Raw genomic sequence first — 17,394 nt, forward strand, 5'->3', positions numbered from 1 at the left:
TTCTGATCTCTGGGGGGAGTTGATTCCAGAGGGCCAGGGCCGCCACAGAGAAGGCTCTTCCCCTGGGTCCCGCCAGACGACACTGTTTAGTCGACGGGACCCAGAGAAGGCCAACTCTGTGGAACCTTATCGGCTGCTGGGATTAAATTATGCTGGCTGAGGTTATTTTACGTTGCAAAATTTGGAAAACCCAAGCTACATATGGTATATATTTTTCAAATTGCTTTTTTGACAACTTATGCAAGCTGAGCCTTGTTTTAAAGTTGAAAAACTATCCTTAAAAAAAAGAAAACATGTTTTTTTTTCTTGTAGGGCATGTATGTTGTAACAATCTCTGCAACATGCATTTTCTCTTCTGGGAAAACATGAAAATAGTTGGAGGATACTCATTTCAACCTGCCCATCCACACTCCATTTGGGTGCACTACTTGTGTTGCTCCAGTTTGCTCAGTGCTATATGTCATATAAACCCACTGAGTTGAGCCAAATCAAATAAAATAAAACCTAGTCTGGTTTTATATGATATGAATCTAGCCACTTGAATTCTGACTATAAGTACAAATTATTCCATTGTCTATCATAGTAGATGGATAAATTGAGACTTACAACAGACCATTAATGAAAAAAAAAGTTTATTAAAATATTCACAAGAGTACAATATAAAGCTGCTTATGAGAATATGGAGAAGAAGACTTGTACAATAAAAAATTCCAGTTTTTTAAAAGTGCAGAAACAAGGTAAAAAAGGGCTCAGTGTTGCATGGCATGGATTTACCTAGTGACAGGAAATCTTAGAACATCTAAGGTTTGGGAAGTTAACTTTCACAACTACAAGTCATTTGTCTTTTATAGAAAAGTACAGCACCACAAAAATATTGTTCATACATAAGTTGAGAGATTTTTGTACCTTAGGTTGGAATCTGAATTCAATACATGAAAAGTGCAACTCACAGCATTCACAAATAGAAATAATTATGAAGTGTTTCAAACAGTTACATGATTTTGTAATCTATTAAGACTAGGGCTTCAGGCTCATGTGTTGATGATTGAATTACTTCTGCTTGTACCAAAACATACTAAATAGAGGAAAAACTGCAGTGTAAATTGAACTAGCTACAAGACTGATCATAATTAGTTCAAAAAATAATGCACTGGAGAACATCAGGACAAGTCTAAATGCCTGATGAAAGAAACTGTGACCCAAAGTTTACATTACATAAATCCAGACAAATTAGGAACCATTCCAGACAATCAAAATAAAAAACCATTCAAGAAATAAAGGAGTTGGCTAGGAGAATAGTGGTACACATTTTATAGTAGAAATTAGCAACCTGGACTTCTTGGCCACATCCCTGGGAGGTGAAAAATGGAATTTCAGGGGGTGCAGCCAAAGTGACGTGTCCCTTAATGACGAGTCACAAGTCACTACCCAGACAGCCACCAGCGGGCTTTGAGTAATGGTAGTAGATGGTTGTGTTGCGTAGATAGTTGTCTTATTTAATCAATAATATATATATAAATGATTGCCAGAGTACTGCTTTTAAAATCATTATAATGCAAGTCTGACAACTGTATATTATTTCCCTCATAAATTAAGGAGTTCAGGAGTTCTCCAGGTATCACCCCTCAGGGCCTGTCAGCTTGCCCATCACTTCTGTCCCTTACATCTCACTTAAATTCACTCGGCCAATCCCATGCTTATCCCTGCTTTATCCATCCAATCAAATGCTTTCCTCAAAGCCACTGGCCCCCTCCATATACATAATGTATAATAGAGGGAACTGAGGATTAAAGGATTGAAGGAAAGACAGGAGATAACTTTTATCTCAAGCACATACTAATCTCTCACTTCCTGAGTCAAAAGAGATGTAAACTCCTTTGTGTGTGCTCATTTCACCATATTTTGGTAGCCCAATCTATTCATTCATTCATACTAGTGAGGTGTAAGTTTATTGGTAGTGAAATAGGCCAATATAGGTTATATAAGTGCCATTCACTTCCAGTAGTTAAAGGTTCTCCTTTCACATGTACTAGTCGTTCCCAACTCTAGGGGGTGGTGTTCATTTCTGTTTCAAACCTGAAGAGCCAACCCTTTCCAAAGACATTTCCATAGTAATGTGGCAGGCATGACTAAATGCCAAAGGTGCACAGAATGCTGTTACTTTCCCGCCAAAGTTGGTCCCTATTTTTCTACTTGCATTTTTTAGGTGCTTTCGAACTGCTAGGTTGGCAGAACCTGGGACAAGTAACGGGAGCTCACCCCATTATGCGGCACTAACTGATTCCAACTTCTGAACTGCCAACCTTTCAATCGACAAGCTCAGCATCTTAGCCACTGAACAACTACGCCCAGAAGTTACTCCTATATAAATTGGGGCATTTGCTGAGTGAAAGGTTAAATAAGGTTCAGGAGGGAAGTGTTTTTTTAATAGGAAAGTGAACACAAGAACAAGGGGACACAATCTGAAGTTAGTTGGGGGAAAGATCAAAAGCAACATGAGAAAATATTATTTTACTGAAAGAGTAGTAGATCCTTGGAACAAACTTCCAGCAGACGTGGTTGGTAAATCCACAGTAACTGAATTTAAACATGCCTGGGATAAACATCTATCCATCCTAAGATAAAATACAGGAAATAGTATAAGGGCAGACTAGATGGACCATGAGGTCTTTTTCTGGCGTCAATCTTCTATGTTTCTAACTGTGACAGTGTTCCTCACGAATTTCATTAGTCAAGCAGCACATTTACAGAAGCTCATTTGTATGAATAATTATTATTAGATGATGTATAGTTGTGATATAGGCTGACTTGATGTATCACATCTATCACACCAGAGGTGAGCTTCACATAATTTACCAATCGGTTCACCCAGAATCAAAAATGTGAGTGCACGTGAGGAGATGGGCTTGGCCAAGTGCCGTGTTGACACGGAGTACCCTGCGCTTCGCTAGGGAATCCCGATACCCATGTTGCCTGGGGACCCGGTTCAACCAGAACCAGGTCGGAATCACCCTGTAGGGATGGGGAGGAAGAGAGACAACATTGGGGACCTGGGAGAAACTGGCAAACCCCCTAGAGACTCGACAAAGTGCTCTTGACCAGCAGCATTGGGAAAGGTTTGTAAAAACCACCTAAGCCGCCGCGGCCACAAACAGACTGATCGATTTGTTTTTTGAAGTTTGGAAGTCACCTGGAAAAAGGAAACTTAAGAAAAGCACTGGAGAAAAAAGGAAGAACAAAGGTTGAGCCGGTGAGTCATTTTGCCAAAGTGAAATTTTGAGATTCTTTTTTTAATCTTAAAATGGGAACAAAGGACTGGGAAGAAACAAAGACGAAGCAGCTATTTAGCACAGAAGGTTATAGTGGAAAAATATTAAAGAAGGCTGTAACCAAAGCCCAACGTTTGAGAACTTTGAAAATATTGAACATTGAATTACCTGTGATTTAAACATCTGGTCTAATATAATTGATTTAAAATACATCAGCATATTAATCAAGAGGAAAAGAGATTTGTGGAATTAGTGAGGAGTGACACCTGCTGGTTGAAAGAATTACCACACCGGACAATTTGAGAAAATATATAGCAATGAACAATTGGGGTTATTTTTTACTTTGGAAAAAATGAAAAATAAAATTGACATCTTAGCTGTCAAGACTGACTGACTGACTGACTGGTTTAATTTATATGCAGCCCAACTCCAATTGGACTCTGAGCGGCTTAAAAAATAATAATTAAAAAACAGTATAAAAATATAGGTTACAATAACGACAATAAGAATCAATATAAAAACATTAATAACCCTTAACACCATACATACTCTCAATCATACATGATGCCAGCCCCGCCGGAAAAGCCAGGTCTTAACGGCTTTCTGGAAGACTGGTAGGGTGGGGATAACGTGGATATCTGGAGGCAATTAGTTCCAAAGCATTGGAACCACCACAGAGAAGGCCCTTCCCTGCGGCCCTGCCAACTGGCATTGTTTGATGGACGGGAGAAGGTCAAATTTGTGGGCCCTAATTGGCCACTGAGAGGTATGAGGTAGAAGGCGATCCTGTAGATAGACTGGTCCTAAGCCATGTACGGCTTTAAAGGAAATAACCAATACCTTGAATTGCATCTGGAGGCCAACTGATAACCAATGCAGCTTGGGGAGAATTGGAGTAATGCGGGTGTATCTCGATACACCCACTATAGCTTGCGGGGCTGCATTTTAAACCAGCTGTGTCAAAAAGAGCCTCGTAGGGTCACAACTGGTGCAAAAAAGGGTCTAGGTAGGGTCGCAACTGGTGCACAAGATGAACCTGTGCAAAAGTCCCCCCTAGCCACAGATGAGAGATGTTGATCTAGTCTCAGCTGGGGATCTAGAAGGACACCCAAGTTCTGAATCCTATCTGAGGGAGTTATTTCTCCCCCCCCCCCAAGCACCAAAGATGGACAGGTGTTATAGTTCTTAGGAGGGAGAGTCAATCTTGTCTGGGTTGAGCTTGAGCCTGTCGACTCCCATCCAGACCCTCATGGATTCCAGGCATCGGCACATCACATCTATCACTTCGCTGAACTGACAGAATTAACTCTGAATGAACTCCTATACATTTGATGTTTAAAGACTAAATGTTAAAAATATACAGAAAGACTAAAGATTAAATGGAAATATATATATATAAAGAAAGCTCTTGAGCGGAGCAAGGATTTTGAAAATATGTTTGCAAGGAATAAAAAACAAGGCAATAAAGAGGAGATGGAACAAGAGGAAGAACAGGTGGAAGATGATACAGAGAATGATACTGATAAAAGGGAAGAGAACTTTGAAAATGGACAGGCCATAATTATATTGAATTTTATGAATATTACACTGGGGTTAACAGTGACTAAAAAAGAATAGGGCAAGGATATAGGCATTGGGCATGGCAAATTAGCAGGGGGAAAGGATCAAGGAGAGCTGAAGGAAAATTCACACAACCACTATATACAAAAAAAAAGAGAGGAAGAAATTGCGAGTACAATGTTGCAAGAAAGAAAAAGAAGGAAAAGTTAAGATTAAGACGATGGAAATTTAAAGAAAATGCTTGATTGTTATTTGATTATTATACAATGATTTCCTTTTTTTCCTACATATAATTAAATACATTTATGAATATACTAGCTGTACCCAGCCACACATTGCTGTGGCTCAGTCTGATTTGTCTGATTTGCCAACTCTAGAACATGCAACATATAATTATCCATGTGAGAAGCAATCCGTATGTAGATCTAAACCACACGTGCATATTCGAATGCAACGTTGTGTCAAAATTTCAACGCAATCGGCGAATAAGGTCCTGTTTCAAGCACCTGCATGTTTTTACCTGTTACAGGTGTGACATCTATATAAGTATATAAAAATGCACATATTCGAATGCAACATTGGGTCACAGGTGTGACATCTATATAATGTAATGGTTGGTATATAAAAACACGCACATATTCTAATGCAACATTGTGTCAAAATTTCAAAGCAATCGGTCCTGGGGACTTGACACCCCTATGCTTCCCACTCAGCTAGGGACCAATTGTAAGACCTGATCTTTTACCACACTTAGCTAACTCCATATAAACGAAACAGTCATTGGTTCAATTTATCACCAGCCAAGGAAAATGCGCCTATCTTTTTCACCAGGCAATCAAAATGTGCCTCCTATCTTTTTCACCAGCCTCAATGTCAAGCAACTCCCTGTTCTTACCTGTCACAGGTGTGACATATATATAGTATAGGTGCATAAAAATCTGCATATTCGAATGTAACACTGTGTCAAAATAAGAAATTCAGAAATTGAGAATTATATTAAGAAAAGATGCGTTGGGTGTAGGAATCAAACCTACAACCCTATTTGACCACACTTAGCTAACTCCATAAAAACGGACCATTCTCATTCGTTTAAATTATCACCAAGGAAAACAGACCTCCTATCTTTTTCACCAGTCAAGCCAAGCGCGCCTCGTATCTTTTTCAACAGTCTCAATGGCAAGCAAATCCCTGTGCGCTGTGTCAAAATAAAGGAATTTAGTGAAAATGAAAATAACCATAGGAAATCGAGAATGAAAAGGTAGCTTCATTGTAGGAGTTGAGCCCCCAGCCCTGGGGACTTAACACCACTATGCCTACCACTCGGCTAGGGACCCATTGAAAGACCCAATCTTTTGCTGCGACTTAACTAAGTCCATATAAATGGGCCATTCTCATTGGTTCAAATTATCACCAGCCAATCCAAACACGGCTCCTAACTTTTTCACCAGCCTCAATGCCAAGCAATTCCCTGGTTTTACTGTCATAGGTGTGACATATACAGTGGTACCTCGAGATACAAGTTTAATTCGTTCCGGACCTGGGCTCTTAAGTCGAGCAGCTCTTATCTCGAACGACTTTTCCCCATAGGAATTAATGTAAATAATTTTAATTGGTTCCAGCTCTCAAAAAACTCACAAAGTTAGTCTAAATTATGCAGAAAGACATGTTTTTAATGAAGAAATGTACATGTACATATAAATGAATAATGAAGTTTCTTTCACTTAACTTGTAAACTTTCTTAAACTTTTAAATTTACATATATTCAACTTCTCTGCCACCCAATCCTGTAGGACAGAGGTCCCCAACCCTTTTTGCTCCAGGGACCGGCTTTAAGCGATCAAGAGAGGAATGGGTGAATGAATGAACGGAGGGTGGGAAGGAAGGAAGGAAAGAGGGAAGGGACAGGAACAGAGGAAGGAAGCAAGGAAACTTATGAAAGGGGAGAGTAAGAGAGGAATGAGTGAAGGGAGGGAGGGAGGGAAGAAGGTGGGAAGGAGAAAGAAAAGAAGAAATAGAGGAAGGGAAGGTAAAAGAGAGAAAGAAAAAGAGCAAGAAAGAAAGAAAGAAAGAAAGAAAGAAAGAAAGGGGGAAGGGACAGGAACAGAGGAAGGAAGCAAGGAAACTTATGAAAGGGGAGAGTAAGAGAGGAATGAGTGAAAGGAGGGAGGGAGGGAAGAAGGTGGGAAGGAGAAAGAAAAGAAGAAATAGAGGAAGGGAAGGTAAAAGAGAGAAAGAAAAAGAGCAAGAAAGAAAGCTGCAAGCACCCCCCCGAGCCCCCCAGGCCGGCTGCAACCTTTTAAAACACGCGCGCCGCTTCGCAGCTGTCTCCTGAAGCCGAACGCGGAAGTTAGCGTTTGGCTTCAGGAGACAGCTCCTTGGCGCTTGTATCTCGAATTTGGGCTTGTAAGTAGAACAAAAATATATCTCCCCTCCCAGCTCTTATCTCGAGTTGCTCTTAAGTAGAGCAGCTCTTATGTCGGGGTTCCACTGTATATAATATAGGTATATAAAAACATGTATTTGAATGCAACGCTGTCAAAATTTCAAAACAATCGGTGAAGAATTTTCAGATATTTAAGATTTTGAACAAATGAACATTTATATTTTTCTTTATATAGATTGGATGTTAATGATAAATATTTTTGACTTGATGGATTAAACTTAAAATAGTTAAATATATATTGGTGTTTTTAGAGGGAGGGAATTGTAATTAGTAATGGATGAAATGAGTTAACCTCTGGAAATTTGGGGTTCTGAATGATTATTTCTCTGCAAATATAGTTGATGAGGATAATTAATATTGATTTTGATTTGATGAATAAGTTTTATTTAAGAATTTTAATTTAATTATTCAAATGTAATTAATTATATAATTAGGTGATAATTTTAGGAAAATACAATTATATTATAGATTGGTATAAATTGGATTTGTTAAATTTAAAATGACATATTTGTAACACTAAAGATAAAGATACAAAGGTATAAAATATTCAATATGAATTGATATTTTATTCTTGAAGACAAGTAAATGGGGTTTTTTAGGGGCATTTAGTTATGAGAAAACAGCGGTTAAGAAAAACGATTGATGAGTAAAGGAAATAAGAAAAATTAAGCACAACGGCTTAGATTCAATTAGCAAGAGAAAACAATCAGCAGGGGAAGTAAACTATAGCATTAAATTTAATTGGAAAATAAAATAATCTGTGTAATCCAGGTGACAAAATTAGATAAAGGAGGTAGCACAAGATAAATGATATATGTACCGAGAGTAATAGATACGAAATTAAAAAGTATGGTTATACTTAACAAATGATACATGTTTACTAAGCTGTATTTAAGGTATATGATGTATGTACGTTTTCAGTGTGGAGAAAAATAAAATTAACTTTTTGCAAAAAAAAATGAGCATGCGTGCATGCGCGCTGCATAAAGAAACACAGCAATTCACTCATGCGTACCATCTGCCTATGCATGCTGTGTCCAAAAACATAGTGATATAGGAAGGGGTTGCATCCAGGTGGGTGAGTTGCCTCTACTGGTTCGCCGAAACCAGTTCGAACTGGATGAATTCCCCCTTCTGTATCACAAATCGATATATACACAGTAGGAATTTGTCTCATATTATGAGCACCCGATATGAAAGTTACCTAAAAAGTTGTGTCACAACCCTGTAGAGTTTTCACCTGATGATTTATCTTGATGTAACTCAGATATCATAATATAATATTAGAAAGTGTATTCCTTGTGATATTTTGCTATAAGCACGTCGGACTGAGTAAAGTGGTAATCCCTCATTTAATTATAGTTTTTCTCACATTCGCTCATATATTTCTCCTCCTGTTTTATAAACTAAGATTTCATGTCAAAGAAAAGGAATGTTCCTGAAAAAGACAACTATCTTAACACACCCCCGTTCTCCCCATAAAACACAAATCTCAGCACTATCCAGATGTTTTTTGTGCACTCACTGAGGCTTCATTACTGAGGAATAATGAATTCTGTGTTGAATACCCTGATGAATGCCTTGTTCTTAATTAAACTATGTAATATAATTTTGATACAGTGTTTCCATAAATATGGCTCAAAAATGTTACTCATTATTCCAAATCACACTTAAGACATTTAAAACAGATTTAAATATCTTTTGGTTAATTCTAAATAGCTGCTCAAGTGTTTAACTCTAGAGATATTTGGACAAGAGCACAAATTTTCAGAACCTCCACATATATGGAGAGCTAACTGCACTAGTTAGTAGATAAAACATACTTCTTGTGGGCTGCACAGACTAGCAATTAAATATTTGCCAGCCCTTGTTTCAATGAAAAAGCTCCATTTTTTAAAGAACACTTACACTTATTTTTCATGTAGAAAGCTGAACAAATGTATAAGCAGATATTGTAGACATGTAAAGTACTTCAGAAGAAAACAATAATAGCACCAGTGTACCTGAAACACTGAGGTTGAGGGAGCAAGGGAGGGACGGAGAGCAAATTCAGAGTTAATAGGAATGACATCTTAAAGATGAAAGGCAGTGGATCAGACATCTTCCACAGTAGAGAAGGATATAGCTATTTAGGTATCAAAGTAAATTTGAATAAGAACTAATAGCAGGAAAACCGTCCTAACATATGTATACCATCCCATGAAAGATTAAATTGTAGCCATTTGTTTTTGCAACTGCAACATCAACCAGCCTTTGATGTTCTTAGAAGTAGAATTCTTAGAACTAACTCTTAGAAGTAGACTATTGTAAATAGATTTATAGATTATAGAAACGCACATCAAAATTAGCACCCTATTTTGCTCAAAGAGGTAACTGAGTTTCATCTTTGTTGCTGAAACCAGAAAAGAGCCATAAAAACATCTCAAGATGTTAATGTTGCACTATAAAAATTACTTGATTAAAAGTTTTATACGTCTCAAAGTTTGTTTATGGGACACTACCTGTAAATTCATTGAAGACAAAATTTTGTCTTCCATTAGGTTGGAAACTAAAGCAGGTAAAGATTACTTCGCCTGGAAAAGGAGGACATTAGAGTGGAAGAAGACATAAGTTGTATGAAAAATTAGATCTGTAAAAAATGCAAACATATCAATCAAGAAAAATCATGCAGAAGTAGTTCTTGTCCATTTCAAAAGTAACATAAAAAATACCAATTCCATTAGAATATCCAAGTATTTCCAGTTTTTACATATAACAATTGACAAATTGCCTAACAATTTAACATGAATGTTTGCTTTCCCCACGTTTCCTAAATATATAATGAACTATTGGCCATTTATAAGCAGAATTATCATCATATTTTAACATGCAACATTGTTCTCATTTCTGTATGATTAAATAGACTATTTACACACAATTCATATATAATCTCTTTCTCTCTGTATGCACATGCATTGGTCTTAGCCTAGGCATCAAAGGCCACGTATGAGTCCTCTGGGTCAATTTTCTTCAAGCGATTCCAGTTTGAATTTAGTTAAGCTTTGGATAAGTTGTAATCTCCTTAGTTCTTCCGAATATCGGCATAGACCACAGACTCTGATTTGTTGATTCTGTCACTGTAATGCCCTCCAGAGTGATCTAATTGTGCATAAATTACTGGCCCCTAAAAAAACAGAAAAAATAAACATGGTAGAAACATTTAATTATTCTATCAATGGCTAGTGAAAACTCAGAATCACATGCAGATGAAAACAAGAGATTTTATTTCTTCTTCTTGAAATCCAGTCTTAGAAATCATACCAATTATGTGGATTATTCCTGTAACCATTGATCTGTTAACATAAATGAATATAAAATTAACAGCAAATGGCTTACAGTTCTCTGTCTTTCATGTTTTGGGGAGATAAGATCTTTTGTAGTTTACGTGGCAACACACAACACAGTGCAAAAATGAACGCTTCTTCAAAAGTACATCAAGTAATCAGAGCCCTGCTAAGTCAGCTTATTCAAGATTCCACTTTTCCACACACTTATCATCAGAGATTATATTATTTTTGTAGGTGGCATTTATAATTCAAGAAAAGGAAGTACATGGAATAACAACAAGAACAGCGCAAGTAGCTGAAGAATAATTCTAAGCATTTACATTTTACAACTCTGTGAATTTTTCTCAACAATATTCAGAGTACAAAATTAGAGTACAAAATTATATTAATTACAGTAACTTTCAGAATAAGTCTCCTCAAATCTTTAACCCTGCTGTTCTGTTCGGGTCTCTGAGACCCGAAATCAAAGTTTGAGACCCTGTAAAAAATTTTCCCTGCATATCTGAAACTTGAAATTTCATGACTTTTCATCATTTCAGGGGTTCTCTCTATGAGAATTTTTTTTGGGGTGGGGTGGGGAGTTTCTTTCTTGCTGAAAAAAAAAGTCACACTTGTACTGTTCCGGGGTCACCCTGACCCGGACTGAAAACTCTTCATTTGAAGTGCTTATGTTTGGTCAATTTGAAAACTTTTTTCACTTGGAAAGTAGTCTGAACATTTCTGCACACAATGATATGAAAATTGAACTGAAAGAAATTATGCATATAAGGTATAGCTTAATTAAAAGTATTATAGTTGTTGAATAGGACTTAACATTCCAGTTCTTTAGGACAGAAATCAGAAAGCTTCATTTAATGAATTTATAGTGCACATAAGGAAGCATTTTATAAAGAGAAAAATAATTGGGATGAATAAATGTGGTTAACTGCAAACAGGTAGGGAAAAAAAGATGTTATTTTTCCCAAAATGCAGCTGCCATCTTGAAAAGAAGTTGTTTCTTTTATGTTTCCTTATTTAACATGCTTTTTCTAGCTACTACAAATACTGTAAGGCTGTGATCGCAAACCTATGGCGTGTGTGCCACAAGTGGCACGCAGAGCCATATCTGAGGGCACGTGAGGCATTGCCCTGTCAGCTCCAGCGCATATGCATGCACTGGACAGCTGATTTTGGTCTTCCGGAGAGGCAAGGCTGTTTTCGTTCTCCCCAGGCTTTTGGAAAACCTCCTTCAAAAGCTGTGCACCTGTGCCGAGCTGCAGAGTGTGAGAGTTGGGTTGCCCTGTCAGTGGGACGAAGCAAGAAAATGTCTACCTTTTTTTGATGCCAGAGCTGAAAGGGCCCAATGGAGCAGCTATAAAAGCATACCAAAGGGGCTGGGATGCCAACAGGGCTGGAGTCAGTCTTTCCTAAACGAATGAGCTGGCGATGTGAAAAGCGTTTCCCCTCTACCTCCATGCTGTTACTGGCTCTGCACACCACACCCAAGACCGGGGGAGGGCAATTAATTTTGCCATAGGGCCGCATGAGAAATTGGGATGGTTTTAAAGGGCCGGACTGATATAATTAACTCAGTTCTATCCAATACTGTATATTATTGGGTAGAACTGAGTTAATTGTATTATAAATTGTAAATTGTAAATTGTAAATTATAAATATATTATATATTATACAGTATATTATATATTATATATATATATATAGTGGTACCTCATCATACGAACTTAATTGGTTCCAGGAGGAGGTTCGCAAGGTGAAAAGTTCGTAAGATGAAACAATGTTTCCCATAGGAATCAATGTAGAAGCAAATAATGCGTGCAAATCCTTCAGGAAAATCCCAAACTTTAGAAGGGAGGCGAACAGAGGGCAGGGAGGAGCAGCTAAAGGGGGCAGATGGAAGAAGCAAGGCTAAGCTAAAGGGTGAGTGGGAAGGAAGAAAGGCAAGGGGGGCGCCCCTCCCTTTTCTTTCTTCAAAAGACACCGTTTCAGTGCCTCTGCAAGCAAACTGTTCTCATAGAAACATAGAAGACTGACGGCAGAAAAAGACCCCATGGTCCATCTAGTCTGCCCTTTTACTATTTCCTGTATTTTATCTTACAATGGATATATGTTTATCCCAGGCATGTTTAAATTCGGTTACTGTGGATTTACCAACCACGTCTGCTGGAAGTTTGTTCCAAGGATCTACTACTCTTTCAGTAAAATAATACTTTCTCATGTTGCCTTTGATCTTTCCCCCAACTAACTTCAGATTGTGTCCCCTTGTTCTTGTGTTCACTTTCCTGTTAAAAACACTTCCCTCCTGAACCCTATTTAACCCTTTAACATATTTAAATGTTTCGATCATGTCCCCCCTTTTCCTTCTGTCTTCCAGACTATACAGATTGAGTTCATTAAGTCTTTCCTGATACGTTTTATACTTAAGACCTTCCACCATTCTTGTAGCCCGTCTTTGGACCCGTTCAATTTTGTCAATCTCTTTTTGTAGGTGAGGTCTCCAGAACTGAACACAGTACTCCAAATGTGGTCTCACCAGCGCTCTATATAAGGGGATCACAATCTCCCTCTTCCTGCTTGTTATACCTCTAGCTATGCAGCCAAGCATCCTACTTGCCTTTCCTACCGCCCGACCACACTGCTCACCCATTTTGAGACTGTCAGAAATCACTACCCCTAAATCCTTCTCTTCTGAAGTTTTTGCTAACACAGAACTGCCAAATCTCTGCAAAATCTTTCCTCCTCCAAGCCGCCCCTCCCTTTTCTTTCTTCAAAAGACAGCCTTTCAGTGCCTTTGCAAGCACGTTGTTCTCTGCAAAATCTTTCCTCCTCCAAGCCGCCCCTCCCTTTCTTCGAAAAAGGGGGGGGAAAGAAACTCCTTCATCCTAGCAGCAGCTGCTTGGGTTCGTAAGGTGAAAATAGTTCGGAAGAAGAGGCAAAAAAATCTTAAACACCGGGTTCGTATCTTGAAAAGTTCGTTAGAAGAGGCGTTCGTAAGATGAGGTACCACTGTAATTATATATTACAGTGATCCCTCTATTATCGCGAGGGTTCCATTCCAAGACCCCTCGCGATAATCGATTTTTCGCGATGTAAGGTTGCGGAAGTAAAAACACCATCTGCGCATGCGCGCCCTTTTTTTCTATGGCCGCGCATGCGTAGATGGTGGAGTTTGCGTTCCCCGCTGCCCACGCAAAGGGGAAACCCCGATTCGGCTCCTCGCTGCTGCTGCGCTACCGAGCAGATCAGCTGCTGGGTGGCCAAAGGAACCTTCCCTGGGTCTTCCCGGCCGCCCACGCAAAGGGGAAACCCCGGCTCCTCACTGATGCCCGCCGCTCGCCCGCCCGCCAGCAAGAGGGGGAAGACCCAGGGAAGGTTCCTTCGGCCGCCCAGCAGCTGATCTGCTTGGCGCAGCAGCAGCGAGCAGACGAAGATCGGGGTTTCCCAGCCGCCCACGCAAAGGGGAAACCCCGGCTCCTCGCTGATGCTCCCGCTCGCCCGCCCGCCGCCCGCCAGCAAGAGGGGGAGAGATAGAGAAAGAGAGAGAAGGAAAGAAAGAGATGAGAGAGGGAGGAAGAGAGTGTGAGAGAGGAAGAAGCAAGATAGAGAAAGAGAGAGAGAAAGAAAGATGAGAAAGGAAGGAAGAGAGTGATGTCATCAGGTGGGAAAAATCGCGATATAGCGTTTCGCGAAGATCGAGATCGCGAAAATCGAGGGATCACTGTATATATTAAATCTTGAACACCCAGTTCTTATCTAGAAAACTTGGATTGACCTTCACGGGCTGGTCACAGACAGCATCCGGGCCACATCCGGCCCTCGGGCTGCATTTTGCCCAGGTCTGACCAAGACCAACAAGAGGCTGTTACCTAGGGCCACTGGCTGCTACCTGGGCGCAGAGGGGAGTGAAGAGCTGGTAATAAACAGCATGCAGGTAGAGAGGAAGAGTTTTTCGCGCGCACAGTTTGTTCAATGCAGAAAGCAGGTTGTTGGAAGAGCTTGAAGGGTAGGTTCCTTTTGATCAATGTTGGGTTGCATAATTCAGTGAGGAGGCTCTGTTAGGAGGGACCTGAGTGGGACAAGTCCAGCCTAATTTGGCTGCATTTTTTTCCTTTCCAGACTAGCTCCAAGCAAGCAGGGTGCAGGCGGTAGTGCTGAAGTTTGTGCACCGCTTGCTTGGAGCTGGTCTGGAAAGGAAGAAAACCTCGGGGGTGAGGAGGGAAGGAAACCCCTGCCTGCTATTTCTGCCACCCCCACCTCTTTTTTGCCTGGTGGCAGCAGTTCTCACACTGCTGCTTCCCTGGTGGCTGCGGTAAGTGGTGAGAGTGTGCTGGCCCAGAATGCTCCCTTAGAAGAAGTCTAAGGCACCAACATTTGCTAGCGCGCCAGAAATGCTAGATGCTGCCTGGAGCGCAAGGCTGGCAGGAGGATGAGGACCAGTGGCTGCAGACCATTTGTGCTAGTAAAGTCTAGTGCAGGAAGCTTTCCAGGCCCAAAATGGGCTTGAGGGGGGCATGTATGGATGGCGCATGTATGTGAAAGCGTGCTGCATGGGAGGCAGTCATGCATGCACAGATGGGGCACACATTGCATTGTGGGTGCTGGCACACACACGTAATATCGCAGGTGCACATACACACTTTTGGCACGCAACCAGAAAAAGGTTTGCCATAACTGCTGTAGGGGATTTATGTTACTATTTTCTAGCAAGGAGAATTGATCAGGGGAATACCATAGCCTCCTGCAGGAATTTCCAACTGTGATCAGTTATATAAATAGTAATTTACTGCAAAAATAGTAATCTGCAATCATTTTATGTCAATTTTTTGAATTTCATTTGAATAAATTATTTGAATTTATGTCAATCACTTTAAAATACCCATATAATGTATATCTTAGTCTAGGTAACTAGTAAATATTGCCAGATAAATCTCAAGAGAAAGGCATAACCATGGAGAAGTATGCCAGGATAATTGTATTTCGGGGGGGGGGAAATGAAACATATACATGTTGTCTGAAAAGTTTCAAGTAAAAAGCTGCATTGGCCAGATATATTTGCTTCTCAGTAGAAATTATGGGGTGGGGGTGGGGATTTAGCATTCAGAAGTACTGTCTGGAGTACTACGTTAACTGAGATATTGTCTTCTAATTTATCCATTATACATATAGGAACCCAGATAACCAACCAGGTCAGTACTAGATCTAGAAAGCAGAGCACATGGTTAATTGTCATATTCAAAATGATCAAGCATTCTACAGATAAACAAAGGAGAATGAGTATTACATACCAGTTGAACATGCACAGTTGTGAGAAACTATGGTTCAGGCGAATTTATTGATAAGGACAAGAGGGCAAACATGATGAATCTAGCAGAAGATGGAATGAATCTAACAAAGGCTGTTTTCAGACATGCTGTCTGAAATGCAACCTGGGCAACAAGTTTCTGCTTTCAGAACAAGCAACTTTAAGATTAAATGTTTAGAAAGTAAATAGGATATCAGGAGACTGTGGATAAGTAATGCACAAGCTGTTACTTTGAAGGTACAGTATTAAGCTGGTGAAGTGTTTTTTTAATTATTTCCCCCATCTTCTTCAGTGTGTGTGTGTGTGTGTATTTTAAACCCCTCCTTATTCTGACAGTAGCAATACAAATTCCTACAGAATTTTACATTCTAATGTCAACAAAAATGATTGCCTGAAAATAAAGTACAGTGATTCCTCGATTTTTGCGGGTTCAAACTTCGCGAAAAGTCTATACCACGGTTTTTAAAAAATATTAATTAAAAAATACTTCACTGGTTTTTTTTCCTATACCACGGTTTTTCCTGCCCAATGACATCATATGTCATCACCAAACTTTTGTCTGCCTTAAATAAATATTTTTTTAATAAACTTTAATAAATAAATATGGTGAGTAATAATCTAAATGGTTGCTAAGGGAATGGGAAATTGTAATTTAGGGGTTTAAAGTGTTAAGGGAAGGCTTGTGATACTGTTCATAGCCAAAAATAGTGTATTTACTTCCGCATCTCTACTTCGTGGAAATTCGACTTTCGCGGGAGGTGTTGGAACGCATCCCCCGCGAAAATTGAGGGAACACTGTATTGTAAAATAACTGTATCCCAATTCTAAATTTGATGTGTTTTAATTCATTGCCAGAACTTCTGGTAGCACTTTAAGTATAGGAAAAAAAATAGAAACCAAGGGATAAATGATACATATTCTAATATACTTTTAAGGGCTATTCTAAATTTCCCAAACAAATCAACGGTACCCTGATACACTGGGCACTAGAGTCTGTGCTGATATTTTTTAAAAAGTTATTTCTATTTCTTTTGATTTAATTCATTACAGCTTCTTTGATGTCTCTATTAAAGGAACATAAAAATAGACTGTAGAATAGAGATTCCATATGGGCTGTTGAAATACAATGAACACCAATTTGGCAACAATTTAATAAATCATTAACTGTAGGTTGCCACACAGTGTCTGTCTGAGTAGATATGACAACTCTACTGTAAGATGCCTGGTTGAACGCATTTTTGTATTCATACAATATTCTCAAGATATGTTCAAATGCAAGCCATCGCTGGGAAATAGACACAAAACAACATATAATTTGAACTCTGAACTATGTGAACTATGTTGAAACAATACCTAATAGGCATCAAGGCTCTGTATTTTAATTGAATTCTATAACATAAATGTAAGCATTTTATCATAATCTTTCTCTGAATTGACAAATGTACAAATGTAGTGTAGTAATTGTGTAACCACTAATTACTTATTTAGTGCATTAGT

The 17,394-nt window shown here is 39.1% G+C and overlaps 1 protein-coding gene across 2 annotated transcripts in view; it reads right to left on the reverse strand.

Moving 5' to 3' along the window:
• Window positions 1-615: 615 nt before the first annotated feature.
• MPZL1 (myelin protein zero like 1) overlaps window positions 616-17,394 on the reverse strand; it is a 49,034-nt gene continuing 32,255 nt past the window's right edge. For both annotated transcript variants that reach the window (XM_070750208.1, XM_070750209.1), the window contains exon 6: window positions 616-10,435. In XM_070750208.1, the coding sequence (XP_070606309.1) occupies window positions 10,334-10,435 (102 nt within the window). In that variant the 3' untranslated portion in view covers window positions 616-10,333. The remainder of the gene's footprint in view (window positions 10,436-17,394) is intronic.

Source organism: Erythrolamprus reginae, chromosome 4 (genome assembly GCF_031021105.1).
Source record: "Erythrolamprus reginae isolate rEryReg1 chromosome 4, rEryReg1.hap1, whole genome shotgun sequence".
Classification (NCBI taxonomy): Eukaryota; Metazoa; Chordata; class Lepidosauria; order Squamata; family Dipsadidae; genus Erythrolamprus; species Erythrolamprus reginae.